The 18,192-nt window shown below is 31.6% G+C and overlaps 1 protein-coding gene across 1 annotated transcript; it reads left to right on the forward strand.

Annotated features, from left to right (window-relative positions):
* The first annotated feature begins 9,871 nt into the window (after positions 1–9,871).
* On the forward strand, positions 9,872–15,940 carry LOC129959243 (uncharacterized). Its single transcript, XM_056072067.1, has 2 exons — positions 9,872–13,760; positions 15,876–15,940. Exons 1-2 carry the CDS (start codon positions 9,872–9,874, stop codon positions 15,938–15,940), a joined length of 3,954 nt encoding a protein of 1,317 aa, XP_055928042.1.
* Positions 15,941–18,192: the final 2,252 nt, after the last annotated feature.

Genomic DNA, 18,192 nt, shown 5'->3' on the forward strand with positions numbered 1-18,192 from the left:
AAACGTGATGAAGGTTGCATAGATATTATTTAAATTTAAGTAATTTTATACATGTAATAATAATTATTTTTATTTTAAGTGGTAAAAAGGTCTGATAAGTCCATTATGAATCTGATAACCCATTAATGTGAGTTTTGGCGGTTGCGCCCCACACTGGTGATGTTATCATCGTCTTAACTTCGGAACGGCTGCTGCTGTATTCATAAAATTGGTGTCTAGTTACTAAACTTAGAAGTATTAGTATTTTAGCATACTAAAGTAGACAAGTACATATTGAAAGAAACCGCTTGCGGCGCCACCTGCAGGAGATAGCATTCCATTCTCGAAAGCAGAACGACATAGGGAAAAAGAAAAAATGGTTTTCAAAGATGTAAAGCATCATCGATTTAATACGAAAGAATACTTTATGGACATAATGCGGTTGAAACCCAGACAGTTGCATCCTTGTCCTGATTGTCTTTATAAACAGAGTAAACAAGATCGTACAAAATACGCATGAACTTGCAACTTGCGCTTAATGTTCGGAATATGCAAATCACGCCTGTTCACCTGAGACAGCTATAAAAGAGACATCCTCTTCGGGTTATCTTATGTTGATGCTCATGGTCATGGAGCGATTTTATAAAACTGAGTATTGAGAAGTAGTTTTACTGTACAGTAAATATGGATTTAAGGCACATCAGCAGCAAGATTGTACCGTCAACTTTTCTTAGCTGGCCTGCATCCTTCTCATCAAACCATCCTAAGCCATCAAACCATATCCAAAATGCAACACAAGAGAGATCAGTGAACGCTGTGGCCTCTAAAAAATTAGCGTTGGAAAATCCTAAGCGAAATAAGCACTCATCCATATTGACCAACACCTTAACAGGTTCTGCTGTATAGGGATGCCTAGCGAAACTATCCCTAGTACAATTTCGTCATAAATCAGATATAGGTCTAGCCAACATTCTTGACAGATATACTGTGGATGGATGAGGCATTCTTTTCACAGAAAGGCATTTACAATAGACAAACACCAATTACTGGGAGCTGGAAAATCCTAGATGCTTTACCGATGTTCGACATCAAATGTGGTTTGCTATTAACAATTTACAATAACAAGTTGATGGACCCAATATTTTACGCTGGTATGTTAACGGCTGCATGATATTTGCAACTGCTATAGAATGTAGTACCGATTTTTTGCAGAACCTGCCATTGTTTAAAATCAGGAATTTTCGGTTTCAACAAGACGGTGAGCCTGCTCACAACACTTCTCCAGTGAAGCAGCACTTCCTCAAGGAATTCTGGAATGAAATTGTGCATGTTTGAGACGCGTGAGGATAGAACCTGAGAACCTGGGACCTTGTGGTTCGCAGTCCAGTAACTTAACAATTATACCAAAACGATCGTTCGGGTAAAAGAGTTGTTATTGGCTTATATGCGATTCACCACAGTACTCTCCCTCCAGTGAAGTCGGAGGTGAGACGAACGATATGGCGTTGAGTGGTGATGTATTTATGTAGTAGCTGTTGTCTTAATGGGCCGTACCCTTATTATTTGAGTAGCGCCAAGCGTTATGGCGAGAGTTTGTGGGTGCCGATGCGCCAAGTGTGTCTGGCGATTTAGGGTTGCTGCGTCACGTGAGTCTGGCGATAAAAGATACCAGCACAAAAATACAAAATACTTTCAGCACAAAAATAGACTTTTGAAATTTATACGGAATTCAAGACATTAAAATGTATGTAATAATAATGCTTTGTAAATAAATATTCTTCTTCAGTAGAATTGTGCGACATTGTTTTGAGTAACTTTATTTTAAATTATTGCTGCAAAATCAAGTGTAGAACTTTAATTTTATGGTTAAAAAGTTTCGAAAAATTGTTTTCACATATCATATTGGTCTACAGAATTTGTATTTTTGAAATTATTTTTCGTGGCTTGAATATACAAATAAAGTATTGATTTATTTATTGTTGAAGTTTAAAAATATCCCGAAAGATACAGAATAAAATTACTTAGTCAATTTGATTTTCTGTTGAATTGAAAAAAAAATATGATTAGAAAGGAAGTATCTAGAAAACGAATGCATGCAATTTAACATTTTTAATTAACAAATCCAAGAATTTGAAAATTAATTGTTGGAAAATGATGCAAGCAAGCTAAATTATTTGTAGCCATTAATGTTACGTTTTTAATTATTTTTGCTTTAAATATTAAATTATAATTTAAGTATTAAAAGAATAAACATTTATCCTTGCATAAAAATAAGTAGCATATTAATTAAAAGTATCTGTAAATAGTTAATTAAATTTAAATAATTTTATTTTGTTTAAAAAATGAATCTGTATTTACAATTTTTTCTTTTAAAATTTTAATTTTATTATTATGTATTTGGATAATAAATATTTATTTTGGATGAAAAAAATTAAAAACATATTAATTAAGAGTATTTTTAAATTTTGAATTGAATAAAAGTTATAAATAGTTATTAGATTCTGAATGAACGGAAACCAATAAAAAAGAAATTCTCTTATTCAAGTTTTTCCTTTTAAGAATTTTTGAGATGAAACGCTGAATAACTTGACGAGAGCAGAAATATTTTTTTAATGAATTGAGAGCCAAAAAAGGAAAAAAGGCAATGATAAAAAGTCCCTCCATTTCCCAAACCTTTCATTCATATGACATCAGGAACGAGTAAATTTTAGAATCTCTCGTTATAGATGAACTAACAGCGCCATCTATTCATAATTAGAGAAAGCTCGCCAATGTATCGGACAGAGCAGAATATTGCTAGCCGAACTCTCCTAAATCTCGATTTCGGTAATGAAAAATTTAGAGATAGTTAATTAACTCGGTAAATCAGTTTGTCGGTTGGAATAAAGCTGTCCCAACGTGCCATTTCCATCGAATACCAATTTTGTGAAGATGTGACAATGCATGAAAAAGTTACAACGGGTTTTTATTTTTTTATTATTATTACCGTACGATTTATAGAGTCAAAGTTCCTCATACCAAAGCTACAGATAACAGGTGTTGTACAAAGTTTACAGATAACAGGTGAAAGTGAGATGCCGCCACTGTCTAAGTAGCACACAACATGAAACGAATTGCTATTATTCTCTTTAATATTGGGACCTATGTTGTTCCTTTTCTTTGGGTAGTGACAATTTAACAATTAAGTGAGCGATGAAATCTAATTAACTTTATATAGAAGGACATCTTATGCTCAAAGTGTTTCAGAGTACATCAGTAATTAATAATAAGGGCGGGCAGATTATACTGAAATTACAACATGCTTGCTTAATTTGACAGAAATAAAAATTACGAATAAACAGAATACAAATTTCAAAGTTTTTGTCTACATTTTTTTCTTTTCAAACGCAAGTAATTCCTCCGATAGAGAACTAATTATTCATTCTCATTTTACCTTAATGTAAGGATGGCGCCTCGATCGCAATTGCAATCCTTGGTTTCCGTATTGAAACGGCGCAGAAATTCGCTATCTTTCCTCTGAATTGTTGCAGTTTCTGGAGGAAATTTAATGTAGAAATGAATCGGCAAATAGTATTATCTAGGCTCTTTTTGAAAAATTTGAAAGTGCTGTTAACGTCAATGACGATCGTGCTGGAATGACCACTACCTGCATTTATTACTGAATGTTGCAGTCCTTCTTAAATCATCCACCTGTGATCCTGAGATTCCGTTAACCACCTAGTTTATCACACTAAATTTCGATTAATACCTAGCCTCCACTTGCTTCCTTACAAAATCCAGACTCGTTAATCTTTGAATACTGATGTTATTAAGGCAGGAGAGACGTTTGCTAGCGCTATGCGACTGAAGTTGGATGCATGCGATATCAAAGTTGGAAAAATTCGATTCTTCGAGGAGACATAATTTTCCATCGTCGACTGGAAGTTTTAGAAGAGATTGTAATGATTTGTATGAAATGGTACAGAAAGAATGTGAAATGAAAAGAAAAAAAAAAAAAACTCATAAAAAAAAAGTAAGTAAAATGAAAATACCACTAAAAGTAATCAGCAAAAGTTTATATGAAATTTCTCAGCACTTTTTGGATTAGCTACAATATTAACAAAAAATACGAAATCTTTTTTCAAAAAAAAAAAAAAAAAAAAAAAAAAATCGTATTTTTTTTTTAATATTGTAGCCTATCCAGAAAGTGATGAAAACCAGAGCTAACATGTGATGAAAGGTGGGTGCTCACGTAAATTTTCACAGTGAGGCCCCAGCGTATTTAGGTTGGTTACACACACATCCTTTTAAACCGCTACTGATATTTTACCGTTAACGTTCATAGAAATCGAAGGTTTACATACACGGCGGAAAAATTTCCGTTGCCGTCTAAGACTCGACGCAATTTCATCAACAAATAAATTTATTTTAACCGTGTTATAAACTGTTTACTGCTTAAGGGTAATTTGAAATGAATAGAGTGCAGATTCTGTCTTTATTGTTATTTTGTCGTCGAATAAAGAAGAAAAAAAAATGACTTTCGATTTATTATTCAATTAATGAAAATAGAGGATTTGGGAGTTTTTTGGTGTGTGTGTGGGAAGGGAGTTATTTGAGGCAAAAGAAATTCGTCATTTATTTCAGAATGGACTTCCTTTGGGGGATTACATGGGCGGTAAAAGATACCAGCACGAAAATACAAAATACTTTCAGTACAAAAATAAACTTTTGAAATTTATGCGAACTTACTTTTGAAATCTATTGGAGTATTAAATTACATTGTGTAAAATAAATGTTTTACTTACAATTATTTTCTTACATTATTATTATAAAGTTTTGAAGATAACTGTTTATTGATGCAATTCCATAAAAACATACAAATATGAACAGAACCTTAGATACGATTTATACACATAAATATACAATAAGAAATTAATATCAATATACACTAATTATATAATTAATATTACCATTCAATTGTGCTAACGGATAAGTGAATGGTAATACCGTTTTATTTTAAAGTAAATACCGTTTTATTTTGTACTTGTCTGGCACAGAAAGTCCAGAAGTTTCATACTTTTTTGTTGGTAATGCAGCATTTGGGCTGCATAAAAATTTGCTAAGGCCATATACTGGAACACATTTGACAGTCGAAAATAAAATATTGAATTATCGATTTGTCAAGAAAGAAGATAGATAGAACGCAGATAGATTTTGATATTCGCAGCAATAAATGAGAATATTCCATTGTTTTTTTAATGTTCTAGCATAATTTACGCTTGATATTATTAAAGTCTGTATTATTTTCATAATTTTGTTAGAAATAGAGATGGATACATGATTGAGGATACAATGTCAATTATAGGATTGGAAGATATTCACTTAGAGAATATTACAAAAGGAGACATCAAAGCAAATAATATAAGTGTATATAATAAATCTTTTTTCTGTTGTATGTTAAATTAATCTACCTTATCTCCATTTATTAAATCTTCTGTAGATGTATTCATTATATTTTTTACTGTGAGATTAAGTTGAGTGAGATGGGTTGCATTATATAACAGTGACTACAATGGAAGAAAATATACTTAGCACTTATGTTTATAAATGTTTAAATTCCCATAAGGACAATATTTACACCTGATTGTAAAATAAGCATTTCTCAAATTAATGCATTCATCTGAGTGAAATTCAGTATTTAGTTCCTATAACAATGTTTAAGCTGTTAGTTTTATAGTATTTAAATTTCTTTATCAATTATGCAGCTGATGTTGACATTTTTATCAACTTAAATCATATAAATGGTTATTGATTTTACATTCTAGATATAAATATTTTTTTTTATATGTGAACCTTTTAAACAATTGTCGAAAATCATTTTGATATGCAGCAAGACACTGAAAATCTCATTGTAAATTATTTTCTAATTCTATAAATATATTTGACTGTAAATTATTTTTAATCTCCATACGGCTCTCTCTGGTAAACCCTGCGCAACGCGGTATGCGCAGTAACGTATTCCTTATGGCGTGTGAACAGGCAGATGATTTTTATCTTATTAGTTTTTTTTTTTTTTTTTTTTTTTTTTTGCGTCTTTTTCTAAAACTAATTTTTGCCCCTAACTGGCAGTAAAAATAACCTGAAAAAAACTAAGAACAAGAAATAATGTAAGTCAAATATAAATTAATGAATTAAAAATAAAACTAGGAGGAAGAGCACCTTGCATGCACGATTTGTTTATAGCTTTATCGTTTTTTTTGTTTTTTTTCCATGCAATTTCTTGAGCTTCAAACTGGAAATATTTTAAATGAAAGTACAAAATTATAAGAATGAATAGTGAAAGTAAATTGATAACTGAAAAATATAAAGAAAAAAAGGAGGAGGTACGAAATTTTATTAATAATTAATGAAAAAGTTGCTGATTAAAACATATCAAAAAAGAAATCAAGAGATAAAAAATATTACTTACTCTTTACTCTCATTTTTAACGTATAATTGCAAATTTAATATGCAACTGCTTAAACTGCATTTTTTTTATGAATTAATATACATAATTCATGCTACTTTGAACACTTTGAAATTTAATGTTATTAATGAACAGAATCTTTAATAATTTCACGTTACCGAGTAGTTTCACTCGCACAGCTATTATTTATGCAAAAAAAAAAAAAAAAAAATATTCGTAAAGGAATTATTTCCAGTTAAACTGAAGAAATATCCCATTCTTTATTCCTGAATTTGAAGAGTTCATTTTTTTTTAAGTAAATCATTTCATAATTCTGTATTGAAAAATAATGAAATCCTTATAATTTCATTTTATTGACATCAACAGTTCCTGGAAATATTCGTAACAAAAGATAATGCAATATGCAGTTTATCTAGAATAATAATAAATAGTACTTCAAATGCACTGAACAATTGATGAATTTATAATTTTTTTTCTCTCGCTCAACTTCTGTTGTCGCACAAGGACATCACACAGCATATAAAATACTTCCTTCCGAATCAGAAAAAAATAAATTTATCCGATAAAGGGATTCTCTTTTTATTGTCCGATAAACTTGATGATTATATTCTACGTAAGAATAAAAGTTGGGGCATAGAATTTTCAGAAATTTTTTCTAAAAATCAAAACTTAATGAATATTTTGTTTATGAATTATTTTTCTTTTAAATAAAGAATGACATTTAATTCAAATTTAAGGAAATTTGTCCAAATCTAATGAGGTCGTAAATAACTAGCACAACTATAAATTTAAGGAAATCTTTCCAAATCTAATGAGGTCGTAAATAAATAGCACAACTATAAATTTGGTGGCCTCATGTTTTGATTTCTAGAAGCTGGCTTTCTACTATTTTCCAGCGAAATAATGGCATTGATTGATTATACCTATCGGTTATCCATCGGGAAGAAAAGGCCGCAAAGCCTCCCTCAAGGAAAGAGGAGGCACGGAATGCTTATGATCCTGCTTTTACGCTATTTGCAAATAGCGATCTTTAATGCAAATAGCGTAACTTGCAAATGGTAATTAGGAATATCATTAGAATAGAGTCCCAAGTTAATTTATACAATATTTGATTTTGATTTGAAGCAGTTTAGTTACATGGCCTCTACAATTAAATGAAAGTATAAAATTAAATAACTTTCAAAACACCGCTAAAAATTTTTTAGAGCTCAGGAGCCTCTGGTCAATTGCTAACTTCGCCTATTTAATAAATCGGCTTCCCCCCCCCCTCTTCATTAGAATTATTTAAATAATTTCTGTGGTGTGTTGACATAAAAGCTACCGTATTGTAATTTTAAAACTCTTGGGAATTTAATTATATTTATTAGAAACGGCTTTACGGACACATTTCATTCGGATGTTCCCGTTCATTTGGATGCTCTTTAGCAATTATTTTTTGTGAAAACTACATGCATATTGTAGACATTTTGCTATGGTAAAAGGCCAGTTGGCTACACAATGAACTCACAGATCGCAGAACTCCAATCCGGTTCAATATAAAATTTCAAGAAGTGCAACTGAATTTAGAGCTATAGTTTCTTTATTAAAAGTAATAAAAACAGACTTATATTATTTAGACAAAAAACTGTTGCTGTAGCATTAAAGAAATTTCTTTAAAGGATATTTCCTCTTCTCATAATTATTTGAATGAACATTCACTTCTTTTTATGTAATTTACTTTCAATCATAATACATGAGACCTTGATTAAATTTTCAGTATATTTTCGTTATAGACATTATTTGTTATCGTGTTATTAACATGAAATGGATAATTTCCTTTTAAAATATTGTTAAATAAAAAATAAAAAAATTGTATTGTAACACTTATGCAACGTCTGTAATTTTTTTTTTTTTTTTTTTTTCTCAACATAGGCTAAAATTTTGGTAATTTTGTTTTAAATTGAAAGAAATATTAACAAAACGTTAATGTTTTAATGCGACTATCCATAAAAAATAGTTTTAATTATTTTTTCAAAACATTTATGTTTTAAAATTACTATAAAATTCTCGGAAAGAATGTTCAAAAATACCGTTATCATTGTTCAGCATTCATTTATTATGAAATTAATAAATTACTAATATTATACGTTGCGTTTGCCGGCTTCCTGGCCTAGGAGTAGCGCGTCTTCCCTGTGATCTGAGATTTCCGGGTTGGAGTCCTGGTTCGGTAATGGTTATTATTCCCCCTGTGTTCTCTCTGTGAGGTGTGTAAAAGAGCCCCCCCCCTCCTGTAAAAAGGGGTTGTGAAAGCGAGCGTGTGAGTGCTACCATCATATGAGCTGGAAGTCCATCTTCTGCTCATGGGTGCTCAGAGCTATTTACCCTCAGAAGCTATTGCATCCCCCTTTCAGCGGTAACGCCGAAAAGACATGATCATCATTGTGATTGGAATAAAAGTTACGATTTCAAAAATGGATAGTTTTAAAGTTACTTGTCAGAATGATTTGGTATTTTAGCACAACAATCGTGAGGTAATGGAATTTTGTTTGAAGAAGGAAAAAAAGTTCCAAAATGTGCCGATAAATGGCGCTGTCAGGTGTCGTGCAAGAAATCAGTTTGCTTATTGATTTATGGCGGCGCTGCAATCTTTCCTTAAAAAGAGATAATGGATATGGTACCTCAATTATGTTTGAATAAAAATTCTTTTTTAATTTAGTAAGTAATAATATTTCTGAGTTAAATAATTTACGTATGCATCTTTTTCCAATAATAATAGTTTAAGGGCAAACGATATTACAATCAGTAAGATTCCGCCATTACATCTTTCTGTCTTACGTACCACTATTTTTGTAAATGCCTTGTTAGAGTTTTGACTCCCTCCGGTGGAGAAAAGGGGAAATTCTGTTCCCCTAACCAGATGTACTCGAGACGCCGACGCGGCGACATGTACATACTCTTTCTCCCGTCTTTTGTGTTGTGATGTGTTTGTGTGGTAGCTTAGAAATGTCCGTGTCCATATATGTGTGAAAATAAACCTATGAAAGTTCAACTCCTGCTTCGTCATTTATGGAATTGTCATGCACTGACTGAACATCGTGGTGTACCCTGGACGTGATAGGTTGAAATTTGGAAATTGAAATTTTTTTGGAAAGCGTGACAATTTGGAGGAAGCACAGTGAGGAGCTGAAACCAGAGGTGGGCACATTTATTATTTGTTCTAAGCTTTTTTGAATTATTAAGTTTAAAATGGATATTAATAGATTAAAGGAAAAAAGGAAAGGATTACGTACTATTTTCACGAAACATTTAACTAAAATAAAAAATTCCTTAAGCAGAGAAATTTGTAATGAATATACGAAAGAAACAAAAATTAATGAGCTTGTGAGTTTAAAAGCTCAGCTCACGGAAAAATTGAAGGATTTAATTAGCTTGGATGAGAGTATTCAATTAATTATAGATTTAAGCGAAATGGAATTAGAAATTGAGTTATGCGAAGATTACAAAGACAAAGCAATCGAACTAACATCTAAACTAGAAAGACAAATTGAAAATTTGAGGGATATTCCACAAGTAAGGACAAACAGTCCAGTTACAAATAATGCGGAAAATGTTATCCCCTTAAGAAATCAAAGTGTTAATTTACCGAAATTAAATATACAAACTTTTGAGGGCGATTGCAGTCATTTTATAGATTTTTGGAATTCCTTTGAAGTCGCAATTCATAAAAATGATTCATTAACAAAAATTGAGAAATTTACTTATCTAAAAACGTATCTTCGTGGAATTGCCTTAAATGCTGTATCGGGATTTTCATTAACTGATCAAAATTATGATGCGTCGATACAGTTATTAAAAGAAAGATTTGGCCGAACAGATATAATCATATCTTCTCACATGCATAAACTTTTATTGATTGATCCAGTAAAAACTTGCTCAAATGTAACAGGCTTAAGAAAAATGTATGATGCAATAGAAACCCAAATTAGATCGTTGCAATCATTAAATGTAGCTACAGGTACCTATAGTAACCTATTGTGCCCTGTAATATTACAAAAGCTACCCGAAGAATTAAATTTAAACTATAATCGTCACCGTAGGGCAGGTGAATTATTTGATATCACTAATTTAGTAGAATTCTTAAGAATAGAAGTAGAGTGCAGGGAAGCTTCTTTATTATTAGCAAACCCTAAAATTTCTAATGTAAAGGAGTATTCATTTAGAAGCAAACCTGATCAAGGTTACAAAAATAGATATTCTTCGCATACGAATGCCTTAACGACACACGCTAATTCATTTCACCGTAAATCTGAATCGAATCGTAAATTTAATCCAAAAAGAAACTATTGTCCTTCTTCCGATGACAGAATGAGTAATCAAAAATGTATCTTTTGCACTCAAAAACACATGAGCCATGATTGCTCAGTAAATATTAATAAAAAGAAAAAATCGTTAATGGCTAAGGGAAAATGCTTTGTATGTTTTCAGAATCACATAAGAAAATACTGCAATAGTAACTATCAATGTAAGCTCTGTGGTTCTTTTTCGCATAATTCCTTAATTTGCGAAGGACAGCAACTCGATACCGTAACTAAGAATATTTCCCCTCCAGTCGAAGAAGGGACTTCTATCCCCAAAGAAAAAAATACCGCTTCTACCATGGTATCTTTCAGCACCGAACAAAATAAAAGAAAAAATAGGGTCCCTGGATCGGTTTTATTACAAACATTTTCAGCTGCGGTGACCGGACGAAGGGGGAGTAGGACGCACCTGCGTTGCATGTTGGATTGCGGGGCCAATAAATCCTTCATCTTGAGAGGGGTGGTAGAGGAATTGGGATTGAAAACAGTGGGCAGGGAAGTTCTAGCTATTCACACTTTCGGAAGTAAAACCGCTGAGCGTCGTGCTTACGATATAGTGGAGATTACGTTAAGGAATGTACAACACCCGACTCGGTGTGTTAAAATACAAGCGGTTGTTAATGACTCGATTACGTCGGCGAAAATTCATACTCCATCGCAGTTTGTTAGAAACATAGCGTTAGAAAAGGGAATTGAGTTAGCAGATGTTAGTACTTCTGAGAGGATTGATGTTTTGATTGGTTCGGATTATATTTCAGAGATTTTAGGCGAAAGGAATATAAGGATTAGTAAAAGATTGATTGCAGCTGATAGTATTTTCGGATATTTGCTACTGGGAAAAGAGATGGGAATTGATTGTAAGGAGATATCTGCTAACCATTTGATCGTCGAGGGTGAGGAATCGAGCTTTGATAGGGTAAAAGATTTGTGGTTATTAGAAACGATTGGGATAAATATGGATAAAGAAGTGTCTCTTTCAGATAAAGAAACATTTAAATCGTTTCAACAAAATACGACATATAAAGACAAAAGATACGAAACTCGTTTGTTATGGAAGGAGGATAATAAGGCATTACGCAGTAATTATGAAATTGCGAAACGTCGTTTATTCGGTTTAAGCAAAACATTAAATAAAAACAAAGAATTATTTGTTAAATACGATGGCATCATTAAAGAACACTTAAGAGGAGGTATTATAGAACCAGTAGATTTGAATTTAGACCAAAATATAAACACAGGTTATTTTCTTCCACATCATGCTGTAGTGCGAGAACGGAAGGATAGTACAAAGGTTAGGATTGTCTTTGACGCATCATCAAAGGGAAAAGGCGCGTTATCATTAAACGATTGTTTAGAGAGCGGACCGAACTTAAATCCTGATTTACTTGAAATCTTGTTACGGTTTAGGTTAAACAAAATTGTATTTAGTGCAGATATTCAGCGCGCTTTTTTAGAAGTAGGGATAGCCGAGGAAGATAGGCAGTTTTTAAAATTCTTATGGATAAAAGGGGATTGTCTTAATCCCGGTTTCAGCCCTCACAATATTGAAACATTCCAATATAAAAGAGTCACCTTTGGAGTGAAATGCAGCCCATTCTTACTTGCCGCAGTTATTAAACTGCATTTAGAAAAATTCGAAAGTGAATATGAAGAGGCATGTAAAATGTTGAGCTATTTGTACGTAGATGACCTAGCAGCTGGCACGTCAAGCGTTTCCGAAGCTATAAAATTGAGCAAAGAAATGATTTACATTCTAAGTCAGGCCAGCATGAATCTTCGAAGATGGGCTACGAACTCCCCAATTCTAAATGAAGCTTGGAAACAAGCTAATGTTGACCGTCGTGAAACATCCGAAGAATTAGGTGTGCCATTAAAAATTCTTGGACTCATTTGGGACAATATCAACGATAAATTTACCATAGACATTCATCAAATTTCTAAGATGAAGGATAGTAATCTTTCGAAGCGTTTGATTCTGAGCATCTGTGGGATGCTGTTTGATCCATTGGGGATGATAACCCCTTTTACTGTCAGAATGAAATTGTTACTGCAGAACACCTGGGAACGGGAGCTGAAATGGGATGAACCACTACCACCGGACATTCAAGAGACATTTCTGTCATGGCTGGATGAGGTAAAAACTATCCCTCAGATTTCTTTGCCTCGTCCTTACTTCCTTGATGCAGAGACTCCAATGGCTGAAATTCATATTTTCTCCGATGCAAGCCCAAAGGCTTATGGTTGTGTGGCCTACTTCAGGAAAGTGACCAACGGGAAGGTGAACTCCAGTTTCATAGTGGCGAAATGCCGCCTAGCTCCATTGAAAAAACTGAGTCTGCCCAGACTCGAACTCATGGGAGCCCTTGTTTCTGCCAGATTAGCAGAATACTTAAAACGAGCATTTCCCTGGATTACATCTGACCACATCTTCCTCTGGTCGGATTCTCAAATCACCCTTCATTGGATAAAAGGAGACCCTCTACTATGGAAGGAGTTTGTGAGAAATCGCGTACGGGAGATCCAGGAGAAAACCAATCGAGACCAGTGGAATTACTGCAGAGGAAAGACGAATCCCGCAGACAAGTTAACCCGAGGACTGTCTATCCGAGTGTTAGCGCAAGATGATGTTTGGTGGCATGGTCCAGACTGGTTGTTTAACCCAGATCTATGCCTTGACAACACAGTGAACAGCGAATTCACCGAAATTGAAGTAGCCAACGAATTAAAGAAAGACTATGTTTCAGCGAGCAACCTAGCAATGACTATAACCGGAACTAATTGTGATGATTTTCTCTATAAACTTCTCAAAATCACAAATGACTATGTAAAACTGATTTGTATTATTTCATATATTTTAAGATTTTCAGCTAATTGCAGGTACCCTCAGTCAAGGACTGCAGGGCCCATTACGGCTGGTGAAAGGATTCAGGCAGAAAACCAATTAATCCGAATGGTTCAACGTGGTAAGTTTAAGGAGGAAATTGGGGATTTGAAAAGAGGTAAGAATGTTTCAAAGAAAAGTAAACTGTCAACCTTAAATGTATTTTTGGACAAAAATGATATTCTAAGAGTGGGAGGCAGGCTAAAAAATTACAAAATTTTCTCAAAGCATATGGAAAATATGGAAACGTGATTATCTTTGCAGTTTACAACAACGTTACAAATGGAAATTCAATAAGAATGATGTAAAACTCGGAACACTTGTTCTGATAAAAAATGAAAATTTACCTGGAACAAAGTGGTTGTTAGGAAGAATTACTGAAGTTTTCCCCGGGAATGACAACCAAATTAGAGTAGTCAATATTAAATTACCAAATGGCAATATAATAAAACGAAATGTTCGTGATGTAGCTATTTTACCCTCTGGAAATGAAGTGTATTAATGTTATTGTTATTTATTTTAGTTTATAATGTATATATAATGGAATTTAAGTATCAGAATTGTATTTGTATCTATACTGATTGTATAATTTGTATTTTTGTGAATTTATTTAACTATTGTATGCAGTTTTATGAAGGTCTTCATCCGGGGGGTGGATGTTAGAGTTTTGACTCCCTCCGGTGGAGAAAAGGGGAAATTCTGTTCCCCTAACCAGATGTACTCGAGACGCCGACGCGGCGACATGTACATACTCTTTCTCCCGTCTTTTGTGTTGTGATGTGTTTGTGTGGTAGCTTAGAAATGTCCGTGTCCATATATGTGTGAAAATAAACCTATGAAAGTTCAACTCCTGCTTCGTCATTTATGGAATTGTCATGCACTGACTGAACATGCCTCTTTCTGTAATATATAAAGAGATTGAAGCTGATAGCTAGTAAGGTATCTGCCTGGGAGGTGATTGTAGTGTAGTGTATAGACCGCTCTTGGACGCGACTCCCTCGAGAGATCTCGCTATTGAGTGGCAAGTTGTGTTGACCGCTGAGCGGCAATATAGTGCTGACCGTTCATCAATGGAACGGCAATGGATCTATAACGTATAAAAATAAATAAAAAACAAAAACAAATGCAACGTGTATAACAACAACAACAAAATCCCTTCCCAAAAATACTACCGCAAAGGCCTCCGAGGTAAATACCTTTTGCCGAATAAAGTTATCACTGTTATGATGATTTGTAAATTTTTAATCTGTTACTCAATCCGACATTTCAGGAGAAATTATTGCTTTAACATTAAAAATGTTTTAAAAAAATATTTTCTCTCCTCACAATTATGAGATAATGACATTCCTTTCTTTTTGTGTAATTTATTTTCAATCGCAGTACATGAAACTTGATTAAATCTCTAGTATATTTTCGTTATAGATATTTGTCATCGTGTTATTAACATGAAATGAATAATTTCCTATTAATATATTGCTAAATAAAAAAAATGTATTGTAATACTTATGTAACAGCTGTAATTTTTTTCTCAACATAGGCTAAAACTTTTTTGATTTGGCATTAAATTTGAAGGAATATTTAACAAAACATTAACGTTTGAATGCTACTACCCATAAAAAATAATTTGAATTATTTTTGCATAACATTTATATTTTAAAATTACTATATTAATAACCTATCACAAAGAATGTTTAACACTATTAAAGTATAAAAATACGATTATCATTGTTCATGATTAATTTATTTTGAAATTAATAAATTGCTATTATTACTAATGTAATAATAATTAGTAATTATAGTAATTAATAAATTACTATTATTACTAATGTAATAATAATTAGTAATTATAGTAATTAATAAATTACTATTATTACTAATTATTATTTGTGTAGAGAAATGTTTTCCCTCTTCTTTTATTTTTGTATGATGATACAAAATGAAGCAAATAAAAATAAACTCAGTTTATAGTGCATGTAAAAGCAATTATGCATAGAGATTATTTAGTATTTAATGCATTTCTTTTAATATAGAATAATCTTTTATTTAATGTTGATTGATCATGAGCAAATACATTTTGATTTGCATAATAAATATTTTAGAAATTATTTTAAATTGTATTTAGGTGTATAATATTTTAATTATGCTAAGACCTTCACAAGTTTGTTTCTATCAACTACAAAAATATTAGAAACAGGCATATATGAAAAAATTTAACTAATTCTGTTTTTCACAGAAACTTCATTGATTTTGATGGTCCGTCCATTTTACAAGATAGACCATTGTACGTCGAGTTACTAAATTTAGAATAAGTATAATTAGAAAGAAAAAATGTGTCATGAATGCAATCCAAAAATAATAACCGACAAAAATAATGTTATGTCAAATGCAAATTATTATACATTTAAGAAAAATTTAATTAATTTTTTAATTAATTAAATTAAACACGCAACTTAAATCAGTCTTTAGGATGTGTCTTTATATTGTTAAAAAATATACGTATAGGTCTCAGATATCAAATACGTTTTATAGTTGAGATCTTCCTTTTATATTTATATATGATATTATAAAGTTTTCATATATAAATATAAACGTGAATACTAAATTTTTAAGTATGAGATTTGGTGTATTTTTATAAACATATTAGGGTTATTAAGTGATTGATTTTGTATATATACGAATTATTAGATTACCGAAAGTCCTAAAGCTTTGGATATATTTAATTTGAAATAATAAGAAATCATCTGTTAGATTCTGTTATTAATTTATGCTTTATTAATTAGCGAAATGTACGTCTAAACGATCCATTTATCTCAAAGCAGTTATAAATGAAATGCAAGAGGAAATAAGCGCTGATGAAAAAATGAAGAGAAAATATCTGATCAAGAATTACTTCTAAAAGCAATGATATCTAGGACATTTCTCAATACCTCAAGCCATACATCTTTACACTTGCAAACTCCGCTTTTCAATATTTCACAAGAAACAACTGCCATTACAGTACGTTTTTTCTTTCTACATATAACATATAGAAACTATTTGAAAGTGCAGATCATTTTTAGAATAGGAATTATTTAGGACAGAAAAAGTACTTTTCCAACTAGTTCTCTCAAGAAAAATAATGCAAAAGATGAGCCTACTGTTTACCATGTAAATTATTTTCAATAAAGTGAAATTCTTTTAATGGTGTTTTAACAACTGGATAACAATATTAGAGTAGTACAATATGACAAAGCACTGAACATAAATGCAGCATAAAAACCTTCGTACCGAGTTGCAATTTGCAATGCATCAATCTGGTCTAAATTTCAGTAGTCCGGATATATTTTTATAAATTAATTGACATGGATGATGACCAAGTTAGAGAAAAGAGTGATTTTATAAACATGATATGAGTGACATGGATAAACCTATTAAAATGACTTAATGGAAGATCTTAGTAAAATATGCATTAATTTCAAACAGTAGAACATGCATTAAACGAAAAAGCTCACAATGTTCTCTGGAAATTCTTACTAAGAAGTTGCTTAAGTATATTGAATTATATGAAGACTACCAATTGCATCTGTAGAAAAGTTTGATAATATCTTTAAAAGAATAAAAAATTACAGGAGAAAATATTCAACTGAAGTTGGAGTTTCAAATGTTATCTGCTTTGTTGTAACTCTATGCTTAATCAAAGTGTTTAATTCAATGATGTGATAAAAGATTTTGCTGTTTTAAAGGCACATTGAGTTGAATTGTAAATTGAACTCTATAATTATGTATTTATAATATGCTGCAATATTATTATATAGCCATTTAAATTAATGTTATGTTACACTTGACAGGTTATGTAAAATAATAATTTTCAATGTTGTATTAAAGTTCATTATTATATCATGTACTATAATAGTTATATGATTTTATTTATATCTAAAGAAATCACCTAACATTTTTGGAGAATTTTCGAACAAAATACTAATTTACGTCCTTTTTTTGATGATTTATATACGTATTAAAAATAAAATAAATAAAATAAGTCATTAATTATCGATTAAGTTAAAGGAACAGCTTCGATAGAGGAAAATATTGGTTTCTTCTATCCAACACTTAACAAAGAAGACACAGTTAAATCCAAATCCTGAATAAATAAGAAAAATCTGGTATAACATGATTTGCGTCTAATAACAATAAATAAAAAAAAATGCTAAATAAATTACTTCCTAGACATCAATAGCATGTTTGGAACACTCTCAAATAAATACCCTCTCCCTTATACTCTCCATAGACACTTGGAAACTCAAATACATTTTTTTTTCTCGGTAACAACAAATAAAAATATAATAATTCTTCACACAGAAAATTCAGTAATGAATAAAATATGAATCATCATATGCAGGTGCTTATACTTGAGCGCTCTTACATAATCAAAAAAAAAAAAAAAATGAACAGATAAATTAAGAATAAAACAGGCTTATAAAAATATTTGATTTTATTGTAAAAAAGCATTCCTTAATCTTGTTTGACCACATCAACGTATTTTACTTCAAGCCAACAACTTTAAATGAAAT

This window comes from Argiope bruennichi, chromosome X1, assembly GCF_947563725.1.
Source record: "Argiope bruennichi chromosome X1, qqArgBrue1.1, whole genome shotgun sequence".
Lineage (NCBI taxonomy): Eukaryota > Metazoa > Arthropoda > Arachnida > Araneae > Araneidae > Argiope > Argiope bruennichi.